At 38.0% G+C, this 13,171-nt stretch overlaps 1 protein-coding gene across 1 annotated transcript; it reads right to left on the reverse strand.

The window, feature by feature from the left end:
- Window positions 1-6,493: 6,493 nt before the first annotated feature.
- LOC140860778 (uncharacterized) lies at window positions 6,494-9,915 on the reverse strand. The gene is made up of 5 exons (XM_073263786.1): window positions 9,573-9,915; window positions 8,138-9,519; window positions 7,312-7,407; window positions 6,940-7,090; window positions 6,494-6,654 (listed from the first exon to the last, which is right to left on the reverse strand). Exons 1-5 carry the CDS (start codon window positions 9,913-9,915, stop codon window positions 6,494-6,496), a joined length of 2,133 nt encoding a protein of 710 aa, XP_073119887.1.
- Window positions 9,916-13,171: the final 3,256 nt, after the last annotated feature.

Below are 13,171 nucleotides of genomic sequence, written 5' to 3' on the forward strand. Positions count from 1 at the left end.
AAAGGAATTTGTGATTCATACGGATCATGAATCATTGAAGCATCTCAAAGGACAACAAAAGTTAAACAAGAGGCATGCTAAGTGGGTGGCGTTTGTGGAAACTTTTCCCTACGTTATCAAATACAAGCAAGGAAGGAAAATGTGGTAGCGGATGCTCTATCACAAAGGTATGTACTTTTATCTATTCTAGATTCTAAATTCTTAGGATTTGAGTATGTGAAAGAGTTATATACTAGTGATCTTGATTTTGGTGAGATATATGTGTCATGTTTGCATGGTCCAAAAAATAAATTCTTCATGCATGATGGGTATTTGTATAAGGAGGATAAGTTATGTATTCCTAAGTCGTCTATTCGTGAATTACTTGTTAGGGAATCACATGGGGGTGGCTTAATGGGACATTTTGGTGTGGCTAAAACTTATGAAATTTTGCATGAACATTTTTATTGGCCACATATGAGGCATGATGTTGAGAAAATTTGTGAAAGATGTGTGACTTGTAAGAAAGCAAAGTCTAGACAACATCCACATGATTTGTATACTCCACTTCCTGTTCCTAGTGAACCGTGGGTAGATATTTCTATGGATTTTGTTTTAGGACTACCGAAGTCTAAGAAGGGGAGGGATTCCATTTTTGTGGTGGTTGATAGATTTTTTAAGATGTCTCATTTTATTGCGTGTCATAAATCTGATGATGCATCTCATGTTGCGGACTTGTTCTTTAATGAAATTGTTAGATTGCATGGCATGCCTAGGAGTATTGTGTCTAATAGAGATACTCGTTTCTTGAGCTATTTTTGGAAAATATTATGGTGCAAACTTGGCACTAAATTGTTGTTTTCGACTACATGTCATCCTCAAACGGATGGTCAAACTGAAGTTGTTAATAGAACATTAGGAACTTTGTTGCGTCCTATAATTAAAAAGAATTTGAAGAGTTGGGAAGAATGTTTGCCATTTGTTGAGTTTGCATATAATCGTAATGTGCATTCTACTACAAATTTTTCACCATTTGAAATTGTGTATGGTTTTAATCCTTTAACCCCGTTGGATTTGATGTCTTTTCCTATGAGTGAAAGGGTTAACATGGATGGTAAGAAAAAGGCGGAATTTGTGAGAAATTTGCATGAAAGGGTAAAGGCGAACATTGAAAAAAAGAATTTGCAATATACAAAGCAAGCAAATAAGGGAAAGAAGAGAGTTGTGTTTGAGCCGGGTGATTGGGTGTGGTTGCATTTAAGGAAAGAGCGGTTTCCTGAAAAACGGCGCTCAAAGCTTTTACATAGAGGCGATGGACCGTTTCAAGTATTGGAGCGCATCAAGGACAACGCCTACAAATTAGATTTGCCAGGTGAGTATAATGTCAGTGCTACTTTTAATGTTTCTGATTTATCTCCGTTTGATGTAGGTGATGATCAAGATTTTTTGAGGACAAATCCTTTTCAAGAAGGGGAGGATGATGCGAACATGGATGGCTCACATGTTGTTCAAGTGGCCAAGGATCCGTTGGAGTTACCAAGAGGACCAGTTACAAGAGACCGAGCTCAGAAGTTCAAGGAAGCACTTCGATCTTTGATGTTGAAGTCACAAGGGGGTGTTGGATTTCTTGATATTCCGTTTGGGGGATGTTATAATTTTATGTAGGTCAAAGGAGTTCAAGAAAGTGAAGAAATTGAAGCCCAAGGTCGAAGCTACAGCGCGCCCATGCCTGGAGATCGCGCGCTCGCGCCTGTTATTTTCGAACCACCGGCACGCCCGCGCTGCATTTTCGCGCGCCCGCGCTGTGTCTTGTGAATTTTGCAAACTATCGGCGCGCCTGCGCCGTGTCCTGCGCAACTGCGGCGCGCCCGCGCTACACCCTAACGCGCCCGCCCCGATGTATTTTACAAACACCGAAGGTGTTTGTGTGTGTGCGAGATATTATGCATATTTTGATATTTTATGCTATTTTTAAAGTCTTTTATTCCTACTAGGAAACTTTAGGAGATATCTTTGATATATTTTTGATTTATTGTGCGTTATCTTTCAATATTTTGGGTTGTAATATAAATACTACAATATTCATTATTAATAAACAATTAAGATTTTTGATTATTGATTATTCAATACAAAATTCTCTCTAGAATTTTATCAAAGCTTTTGCTTTACCCAAAATCAAACTTATCAAAGTTTCATAGCTTTGTGGCGTTTGTCAATCGATTTTCAATTGGGTTGTCAAAGACAGGTTCCTTTGAAGGTCTAATTGAATCTTTGATTGTTTTCTATCGTGAATTCTCTGTTGCTAGTTACAGGTTCGACTAGAGGTGGAGATTTCAAAATCTGTTACTTGTTTCAAAGTCGGGACAAAATCTTTGAATTCTTTTGTTATATAATTGAGGTGCGATTCGTTGTAGTCGTGTTGCCTTTCATGCATAAGATTCATATCAGAGACTGCATCGATCGATGAAGTGGGTATTGTCACTGAGATAGGTACAGCAGTAATTATGGTGCTTTCAGCTGGCTCGGATGTCGGCTGGGGAATAAGGACTGTTTGAGTAGGAAATTTCATTAATGCGGAGACTTCAACTGGTCCTGCTGTCAGTTGAGAAGTTGGAGTGTGAACGGTAGATAGCAGCTTGATCCTCTTGGATTTCGGTTGATATGGCTTGAGAGCCATTTTCTTTCTTGGAAAAGGAGAAGAGTTAGCAAAAACCTGAACCAGAGGAGCATTGTCACTAACCTCATCATCGAGATCAGAGTCCACGAGTATAGTGCGTCTTGTAGGTCAAAGATGCTTGAGTTCAAGAGCTGCAGTACTCATAGCAGCTTGTTGTTCTGCCCTGATATCTCGTTTGATAGTCCTTAATTGATCAGTAGTCACTTGATTCTTTTGCAAGAATAGGGGAATAGTTACTGCATTGAGCCATTTTGAGTCATGTAAGGCTTCAAAAGCTGATGAGTCCACACCTAAAGCTGCAAGAAGATGAAAAATCTACAGTGCAAAGCCTTCAGATTGTCCTTTGCCTCGAATCATCTCACATAGAGTAGAGTAGAGAATGGATGACCAGTTAAAGTTAAACTGGGAGGCAATGGAGGCCATATACTGAAGTTTCTCGAGAGTGATCTTGTCATAAGATCCAACCTTTTCTAAGAGTGTCTTTGCGACTATGTTGGCTAACAGTCAATATGCTGGCTTCAAGCTCTGATTAAGATTGTTGACTTTAATAGGTTCACCATCTAGTGTGAACTGAACTGCCCGGTGATCGGCATTAGCATCAGGTAAGTCTGCGCATTTCATCAAACCACTAGTGGGCAAGTCAAATGTGTCATCGAAGAAGTGTTGATTGAATTCTATCGTCCATCCCTTGATGATGTAAATGATGCTTCCATGATTCAATTCGACGGATTCAAAGAATTCAAGAAATTAGTCGGGCAACAAAATACACTCATAATCTATAGAATGATAAGATGTCGGGCCCTAGAGGTGATTTTTTTGAAGAGTTCAACTCAGCTTTGAACAGGGTGAGGTCTCGGGAATATGAAGATACGGTGTTTGGCCAAGTCTTTGAAGAATGGGAGGCGATTAAGGGGTTGCGTCTCTATCTCTCTGCTGTTCATCCACAAGATTTGATTGATCCAGATAGAGACTATGCTGCCCAGATGCAGCTGTATGAAGAAAAGCTGGGGTCGACCGATCCTGTGAAGATCTTTAATCCAGAGGGCTTGTATATGCTCTTGCTCTATAAAGAGCTTCAAGGACTGGAGCGCATTCAGTCGGAGGACATTGGCTACGTTCGCTCTCCTACCAGAGAGCTTACGTTCTTCATGCTCTCATGGAAGAATGCAGTGAAGAGGGAAATAGCTAAGGCGGTAGTAGCCTTCGAGGTTTTAGTGTAATCAATTCCTCATGTAAAGCTCCAAGTTAAAGTGAAGTAAAAAATATTTTGTGCATTATCTGCTGATTTTACGTGTAAGTACCGTAGAAGATATCATTATCACGCCGATCACATAACAGATGTATTTATCATTAAACACGATGTGACTAAAGAGGCAGATAGATGAGTATGAGTCGAGATAATAATAAAAGGATAATAACAATCAGAAGAAGTACGACGCAAATAGTGACTATTTTAATCTTTCAATAAATGCATGGTACACAAGTATCAATAAAGTGGAATTATCAAAGGTCTGTGCCAATATCTTGTAAAGATTTTCTCGATGATTCAGTGTAGGTAACTGTTGGCCTTCTGATTTCCTTGCTTATAAATATTGTGCCTTGAGCAAGAAAGAAAACATAACTTAGTTCAAAATATAAAGCATATAGCGATGGACGAGTCTGATGTTGAAAGAAGAAAAGTTGTGTACAAAAGTAGAGTCATAGCAAGGGGCATGCGTATCTGGCTTCTTTTGGAGGGGATACGTCGCAATTTGCCGACTGTTTTAGCTCTTATGGATCCACGAGGTGCTGAGGGCTTACTGCGATGCAAACTTAACTTGCGTACTCAGAGCACTCGAGATGTGATAAGGCCTTCTGCTGTGAGACTTTTGATGCTTTTGGCAGAGAGAGATGAAATGCAGAACATCTATTTTGAGGATGATGTCTGCAGTGGTCAAGGTTAACTCACTCTCTGGATGATTGAGTAGAGTCGAGAGATAAGGACCAAGATCTCTGCAGCTCATTACGAGTATAGACGCAGTAGGGGTTAATTTAAAATGTTGTATACACCGAATGTAATGAAATTATTCTAATGAAATGCAGTATTCCCCCTAAACTCATGCTTATCTTAACTTAACTCTATTAAACCAAGTACATTACGGAAATAAAAAACTTAGTGTCCGGTAGTGGCTTGGTGAATATGTCTGCTGCTTGCTGGTCAATAGATACATAAATCATCTGAATCTCATTTTTGAGAACATGTTTGCGTATAAAATGATGTTGCACATCAATGTGCTTTGTCCTTGAATGCATCACTGGATTCTGAGTGATTGCAATGGCACTAGTGTTGTCGCAGAATATAGGGGCTTCACTTGACTGTATTCCATAGTCTTGAAGCTGTTGTTGTATCCAAAGTATTTGAGCACAGCAACTGCCAGCTGCTAGGTATTCTGCTTCAGCGGTAGAGGTGGCAATTGATGTTTGCTTCTTACTAAACCATGAGATAAGTCTGTCGCCCAGAAATTGACAAGATCCACTAGTACTTTTTCTGTCAATTTTGCAACCTGCATAATCTGCATCTGAATAGCCAACAAGATTAAATTCTGAGTCTTTGGAGTACCAAAGACCCATATTTGTAGTACCCTTAAGGTATTTAATAATCCGTTTGGCATCAGTATAATGAGATTGTTTAGGTGCTTCTTGAAATCTTGCACACAGGCATACGACAAACATAATATCAGGCCTACTAGCAGTGAGATAAAGTAATGAACCTATGATACCTCGGTACATTGTTACCTCAACTGGTGCTCCTGCCTCGTCTTTATCAAGCTTGATGGAAGCACTCATAGGAGTGGAGATGGCAGAGCAATTCTCCATACCAAACTTTTTGATAAGTTCTTTGGTATACTTAGCCTGATTTATGAAGATGCCATTGTCCAGCTACTTTACTTGTAATCCGAGAAAGAAATTTAATTCTCCCATCATGCTCATCTCAAATTGTTCCTGCATCAACTTAGAGAATTTCTCGCATAAACGAGGATTAGTTGATCCAAATATGATATCATCTACATAGATTTGAACAAGTAAAATATGATCTCCTTTAAAAAATTTAAAGAGAGTTTTATCGACTGTTCCTATGACAAAATTGTGATGTAATAGATACTGTGATAATGTGTCATACCAAGCTCGTGGTGCTTGTTTTAAACCATAAAGAGCTTTATCAAGTTTAAAAACATGATTAGGGGTCAAGGAGTTGATAAAACCTGGTGGTTGCTCAACATACACTTCTTCTTGAAGTAGCCCATTGAGGAAAGCTGACTTAACATCCATTTGATAGACTTTAAAGTTTTTGTAAGCAGCATAGGCAAGAAATATTATGATGGCTTCAAGTCTTGCTACTGCAGCGAATGATTCATCAAAGTCAATTCCCTCCTCTTGTCAAAAGCCTTGAGCAACCAGTCTGGCTTTATTTCTAACCACTGTCCCATCCTCATTTAATTTGTTGCAAAACACCCACCGGGTGCCTATAATGTTTTGGTTTTCCGGTAGAGGAACTAAATTCCAAACTTTGTTTCTCATGAGTTGATTTTGCTCCTCTTGCATTGCTTCAATCCAGCTAGCATCTTGTAATGCTTCATCTATGTGTTTAGGCTATAGTTGTGAAATAAATATTGCATGCAATAGTTCATTAATCATTTGATTACGTGTACGGAGAGGGGCAATAGGGTTACCGATGACCAGCTCGGGTGGATTATTTTTACTCCACCAAAGATTTGGTCCAAGGGGATTGGTGCCTGTTGGGGTGTCGTCCTCATTCCTGACTGTGTTATCAGGTTCAGTGACTTCTTCTCCGATTCTCTATTCATCATGATCTTGATCCATTCTTCCTTCATTGGGTTGAACAATCTCTTTTACTGGTTCATTTCTTGTGACAGGAGGTTCATCACTGTCACTTTCATCATCTAGAACATTTGATTCCAGCCTATTTGCTAGATCTTTGATATCGGCGAGGGGCTTATCTGCACATATAGTAGTTTCATCAAAAATAACATGAATGGATTCCTCTACTGTCAGTGACTTTTTATTGAATACTCGATAAGCTCTACTGACAAAGGAATATCCAACGAATATGCCTTATTATGCTTTAGCATCAAAGGCCGTTAGACGATGTTTTCCATTATCATGAATGTAGCAAGTACAACAAAATACTTTAAAATAAGAAACATCGGGTTTTGTGTCATTCCAGATCTCATATGGTGTTTTGTTGTGCTTCTTGTTAATCATAGATCTGTTTTGAGTGTAACATGCTGTGTTAATTGCCTCTGCCCAGAGTCTTTGAGATACGTTGGAATCAGCAATCATAGTTCTAGCTTCCTCCTTAAGAATTCTATTTCTTCTCTCAGCAACACCATTTTGCTGTGGGGCCCGAGCAGCAGACAACTCATGCTTGATTCCCTGGTCATCTAGATAGGATTCAAGGGTCTTGTTTAAAAATTAGTGCCTCTATCACTCCTAATCCGATCTATCCCAATACGTTTCTCATTTTGCAAACGTTTAAAAATCTTTATCCGGTGAGTAGCTGTTTGATATTTGGACGATAAGAAAATTACCCAAGTAAAACGAGAGTAATCGTCCACAATCACTAAGGTATATCTCATTCCCCCTAAGCTTCTGACCGGTATAGGACCAAATAGATCCATGTGTAACAGGTCTAAGCATTTAGAAGAAGATATAAACCCTTTGGTTTTAAAAGTATCTCTCACTTGTTTGCCCTGCTGAAAAGCCAAACAAACTTTATTCTTTTTAAAGTCACCTTTGGGTAGGCCAAGAACCAAATCATGTTTACTCAGATGTTTAATAAACTTAAAGTTTAAATGATTGAGACGTTTATACCATAACCACTGCTTATAATTTTGAGCAACAAAACAAGTAGGAACTGACGGTTGTTCACTTTGCCAATTTAGCCTATTAGTGTTTTGTTCTCTTAGTTCGGTTAAAATAATATCACCATTACTAGATTTGATCATGCATGTATGCTTGTGAAATTCAACAGTGTAACCATTATCACATAGTTGACTAATACTGATCAGGTTATAGCATAAGTTATCAACAAGAAATACGTCATTAATAATAATGTTACCATGAGTAATCTTACCCTTACCCACGGTCTTACCCTTTGAATTATTACCAAAAATAATTTTAGGCCCTTTGTAATGTATGATTTCGGATAATAGATCTTTATTTCCAGTCATGTGTCTAGAGCATCCGCTGTCAAGATACAACGTTGTCTTTTCCATTGGATTATTCTTCTCGACTGATTTTACTGATAGTACCCGCAAGAAGAATATATAACCATGGTACCCTTATCTATTTGGGTCCGAACTGGATTAGACCTTTTGGGACCCACACCTGAATTACTCTGATAGTTTTACCAGTGTGTGCATCTATAAAGTGAGTCGGTCGAGGTGTACGATGTGTACTTGTGTGTGGTCTAGATGTTACAGTGTATTGTTTGAACTTTTGATCTTTGTTAACCAGTCTGTATCGTTTTTGAACAGGCATGCAATTGAAGTACTGGTTTTGTGTCATCCGATGATTCATGTACTTGGGTTGACTTGGTTCAAACCTCGACTGCTTGAACTTAGATTGCTTTCCCATTATTTGTTCATTCAATCTAGTTTTACTCCATGTCTCTCCTTTCCTTTGAATCTTAGGCTCCACATATCCCAGTCCTTTATGCTTACCTTTGCTCTCATAGCGACTTGACTGTTCATCATAGATCTTTGGTTCAGCATGTTCATATATCGTACTATTTCGAACAAATCTTATTACATTAGGATCGTTCCCACTACAATACGATTGAGTATTTTCCTTTGTAACAATACATTCATTTGATCCATATCCAAGACCGATTTTATCACCTACTTGTTTCTGGTTCTCATGTATTTTATCCAATGAGGTAGAAGCATTATTCCAAGAATTGATTGTTTTAAGCAACTTTTGATTTTCATACAAAGTGTCTTGGAATACTCGTTTCATATCATCATTCTCAGCAGCCAATAGGTTTAGCTTTGTCCTTAGACCATCAAGTTCTTTTTGATGTAAACAGCCAGATTCCCTTGACTTATCAATGAGACATGGTTTTTCTGTCTTTTCTTCCTCGAATGATGTAGAAAGATTCTTATACTCAGTGACCATATCATTAAGTGCTTGAATGAGTTCTTCTTGTGCAAAATCAGAAGAGTTAAAGTCAAATATCTCAGTGTTGTCTTCTTCATGTTGAGAGTTAGCCATAAGACACTGAACTTGCTCTTCATCGCTTTCTTCAGATGAGCTATCTGTATCGGATGAGTCAGACTCTGTTTCTGCCCATTTGCTTTTACCTTCATCTGCAACTAGCACTCTTTGTTCCTTCTTCTTTCGGAACGTTCTTATTCCTTCTTTGCCTTTCTTTTTCTCATAATGCTGCTTTTTTTCTTCGTTCTTAGGCTTAGTACAATCTGCAATGAAGTGGCCTTGCTTGCCACAGTTAAAACACGCAGGACCATCCTCTGTATGGTCTTGTTTATAATAAGGTTTAAACTTTGTTTTATTATTACGCATAAATTTTCCAAACCTTTTGATAAAGAGGGACATTGCTTTGCCACTCATCTGCTCAGCTGTCTTCTTTGCTGATGCTTCCTCGGTCAGCTGAGGTGACACGGTTGACGTTAATGCCTTGGTGGGGTTTGAGAATGATGGTTCTTCATCTGTTCTGATTCCGAGTTCAAACTCGTACGCTTTAAGATCTGTAAATAAATCATGAAGCTCTAGTTTGTTTAGATCCTTTGATTCTCTCATGGCTATGGTCTTGACATCCCATTCTCTAGGTGTGCTCGCATAACCTTCAAAGCAATTTCACGGTTAGTGTATATTTTTCCGAGAGCAATTAATTCACAAATAATTTTGCTAAATCTTTCATCAAACTCATCCATGGTTTCTCCTGATTTTATTTTGGCATTGTCAAACATTTGAATGGCTAAAGTGAGTTTGTTTTCCTTGGTTTGATCGTTTCGTTCGCATAGTTGAGTAAGTTTTTCCCAAATCTCTTTGGCAGTTGAGCATGTCTTGATCATGCTGAACATGTTTTTATCCAGCGTTTTGTACAGTATGTCCTTGGACACATTATCAAGATTTGATTTCTTCTTGTCTTCATTAGTCCATTCTGCTCTGGGCTTTTCAACCATCTGCGGTTCACCTCCTGAAATGGATTCAACAGTGTTGACTATGCGAATCTTCATGGGTCCGTCAGTGATAACGTACCACATGTCATCATATCGAGCAGAAAGGTGTGCCTGCATACGGATTTTCCAGTCATCATAATCTTCTTTAGAAAACATAGGAATTTTATTTAGAGAAGTCATGATGAATATCAGTAGCTAATAGAAAAACCCGCTCTGATACCACTTGTTGGGGATCGAATACGTGTGTAGAAGGGGGTGAATACACACTTATGATAATCTTTAATTCTAATTCAATGTCATTGAGCAAATGTTAGTTTACTCAACCAATTTTCTGTTAGCTTGCTATAAGTATAAGAGCTACTTATGGTAGTGCGGAAACAACTCTTAATATGCTAGATGATAATAATGGAGTAATGTAATGCAGTAACGTAAATAAACACAGATATGCTTCTGGAAGTTCGGAGATCAATCTCCTACGTCACCCCTTCTTCCACCTCGGAATGATTCACTAGAAGACTTTGGTTATTACAACATCTAGCAATACACCCGATCCAAGTTAGGACTTATCCAATGCCTAAGATGGAACTCCTATATTCACAGTGATAAGATTTAAAGCTCTTATTAAACTTTTCTTCAGTTGGTGATTATAGATGTCTAAGTTTCTTGAGGACTTAGACTCTCAAATCCTTGCAGCAGATAGTGTTCTTCAAACAACAGCTGGATTTGAGTAACCCTTGAAAAGATCTCCTTGTAGCTCAGATATGATTTTTATCTAAGGGTTGAATGAGCGGTCGAGTATTTAAAGTAGATTCAAGAGCTCAAGTATGAAAATTCTTTGTAAGCATCGTTGTATTCTTTGTAGAGAGGCTCTGATATTTATATCAATTTTCCCCATCGTCTTTCTCTTCTATCAACGATAGGAGAGCGTCTATGATGTCAGTTGTCAATCTCTGATAAGGAGGTAGTGATAATATCTACTGAATATCTTGAACTGGGAGCGCCTTTAATTATCTATTCAATGTGTCGCTCACATTAAATGCTATTTATGGCTTTCTCACTTTATCAGACGGCTCCTTAAATGCTTCGTCCTTTGCATTTAAGTTGTCTTGTCAACTTTCCGAGAACTGGGAATCTGTGACTTCTGAATGTAGCGTGTAGCTTACCACCTTTGAAGTTCAGTAGATATCTTAGCCGGTAGATATGTCTTGCTCGGTTGACAAGTAACGGTTGACATGCTTTGATCAGCTGATACTGCTTAATCCAGTTGATGTTTCGTGGTCAGCTAATGTCTAGACGTCAGTAGATTACCTGTGTATACAAGTAAATGGCGGTCGTTCTAAAACAACGATGTATTGTTTTGTTATCACCAAAAGTCAGGATTCAACAACATAAGATAGCCCCTGCTCTTCTCAAGGGTAAAATAAAGTTGGATCTTCCTTGGACATAATCAGATGTTGTGCCAGATGTTGCCAACATTGACTCTGTCACTATCACATCAGTATCATCCACTTCAACCCTCCAACTAGACTTTGCTTCAATTCAAGCCCAGATGCTGCATGCTGAACAAAAGATTGTACAATCCAAATATGACACTGTTTAATACGAAGCCTTATTGGCTTAACATCGAAGTCTGCTTGAAATAGGTACATCTTTTTGACAGAAAGGGGGAGAAGAAGGTGAAGGTGGAGATGGCAAAGAGTCTGAAGATGGCTCCTCTTTTGGAGGAGATGGATCTAAGTTGTTTTACTCTGTTTGCTCTTGTGTTCTTTTTATTGCAAGTATAATACCTTCTTGTGTTTTGTTAAGATGGTGTTGTTCACTTCACTATATAATAGCATGTTTTTATCTTAACAGGTTTTAAGTTTCCCTGATCTAGTAAGTGTTGTGTGCACATGTTGACAACATTATCGACAACACTTCTGACTTAAAAGATCAAATTTAAGGGTAGAAGATTTGACAGATCAAACCCAGGGGGAGACTTAAGGATTCAACTTCAGGAGGAGTTGCTTACATATGTGTTTTGTCCAAAAAGGAAAAAAGGGAGAGATTTAAAATAATAATTATTCCTTGATATATTTCCTTGTTGTGAAAGATTTATTTTAGTTTTTTTTTCCTTTCTAGGATTGGTAGTTAAGATTGTGTATATCATATATTACCTATCTAAGTGTTTGACATATTTTAAATTAGGAATTGATTAAGTTGAATTAACAAAATATAGTATTGCTAGTTTTAAAAGAAGGTTTACTGGTTGAATCATGATTGCAAATATTATCTCTTAGTTAAGTATGTATATATCTCCTAATTTAAACTTTATTTCTATTTATCTTGATAGGTGGTTCACGCATAAAAAGGATAGCAGATCGAAGAACAGAAAAAGAGCGAGAGCGAGAGCGAGAGCAGAGAAACATAGAGAGAAGAGAGAACTCTCACATAGAAAAGTCAGAGACACACTCACGAGAATTCAAGAGCTCTAAATTGAAGAAGGATATTGAATATTTCACATCTGTGGGTGCTATGTTTCTGTATTGTCGTGAAGTTTTTCGAGAACACTTGAAGATTACACTTGTAAGAGTGTTGGTCGAAAGACCTTTTGTTATTCTCAGATTTCGGCAATCAGAATCAACTCCCTTGGGTTTTTGTTATTTCGTTTTTGTGGTTATTTTAAGGGAGTTGTTTGTTTTTCTCACGTGTTTTTGAGAAAACAGATTTTTCATATCATTCACTAGTATTAGGTTTTTGTAAAACAATTTATAATTTTTCTAGTGAAGATTTTTGCCCAGAGAAACCGTGCAAATACTTAGTACTTGTGCATAATTTTACCTGAGTATTTTATCATTCGTTTTTTTTATTTACGCATTAAATTATTCCGTTGCATGTTGTCTTAAGTGTTGACAACTTCTAGAGACAACATCTTTCAAAATCTGATTTTTGTGAAGTGTACCTATCTATGTCAAGGGCAGAAACCACCCTAACAGACCATGTGTACACTTGACCTATCTAGTAGAGGTACAAAAGTACTTACTAAGATATCCAATGAATATGTATGCTTATATGTTGTATTTATGTGCCACGATACATGTTTCATTGTTTGATATACATATGATGCATGTGCATATATCATGTTGTGTATGTATTTCTTTCGAGATAGCTAGCCTTTCTAGTAGGGCTGCTAGCCCTACACTCTCGATATGATCTGACACCGAGAGCTACCATAATGACAGAGACTGACGCTACGGTGATCTAGATGAGAGTGTGAGATACCCAGCAGATTGGATCCCACATGGTACTACTCAATCCTGACGCCTAATATGAG

The sequence above is a fragment of the Henckelia pumila genome, chromosome 1 (genome assembly GCF_033568475.1).
Source record: "Henckelia pumila isolate YLH828 chromosome 1, ASM3356847v2, whole genome shotgun sequence".
In the NCBI taxonomy this organism is placed as follows: domain Eukaryota; kingdom Viridiplantae; phylum Streptophyta; class Magnoliopsida; order Lamiales; family Gesneriaceae; genus Henckelia; species Henckelia pumila.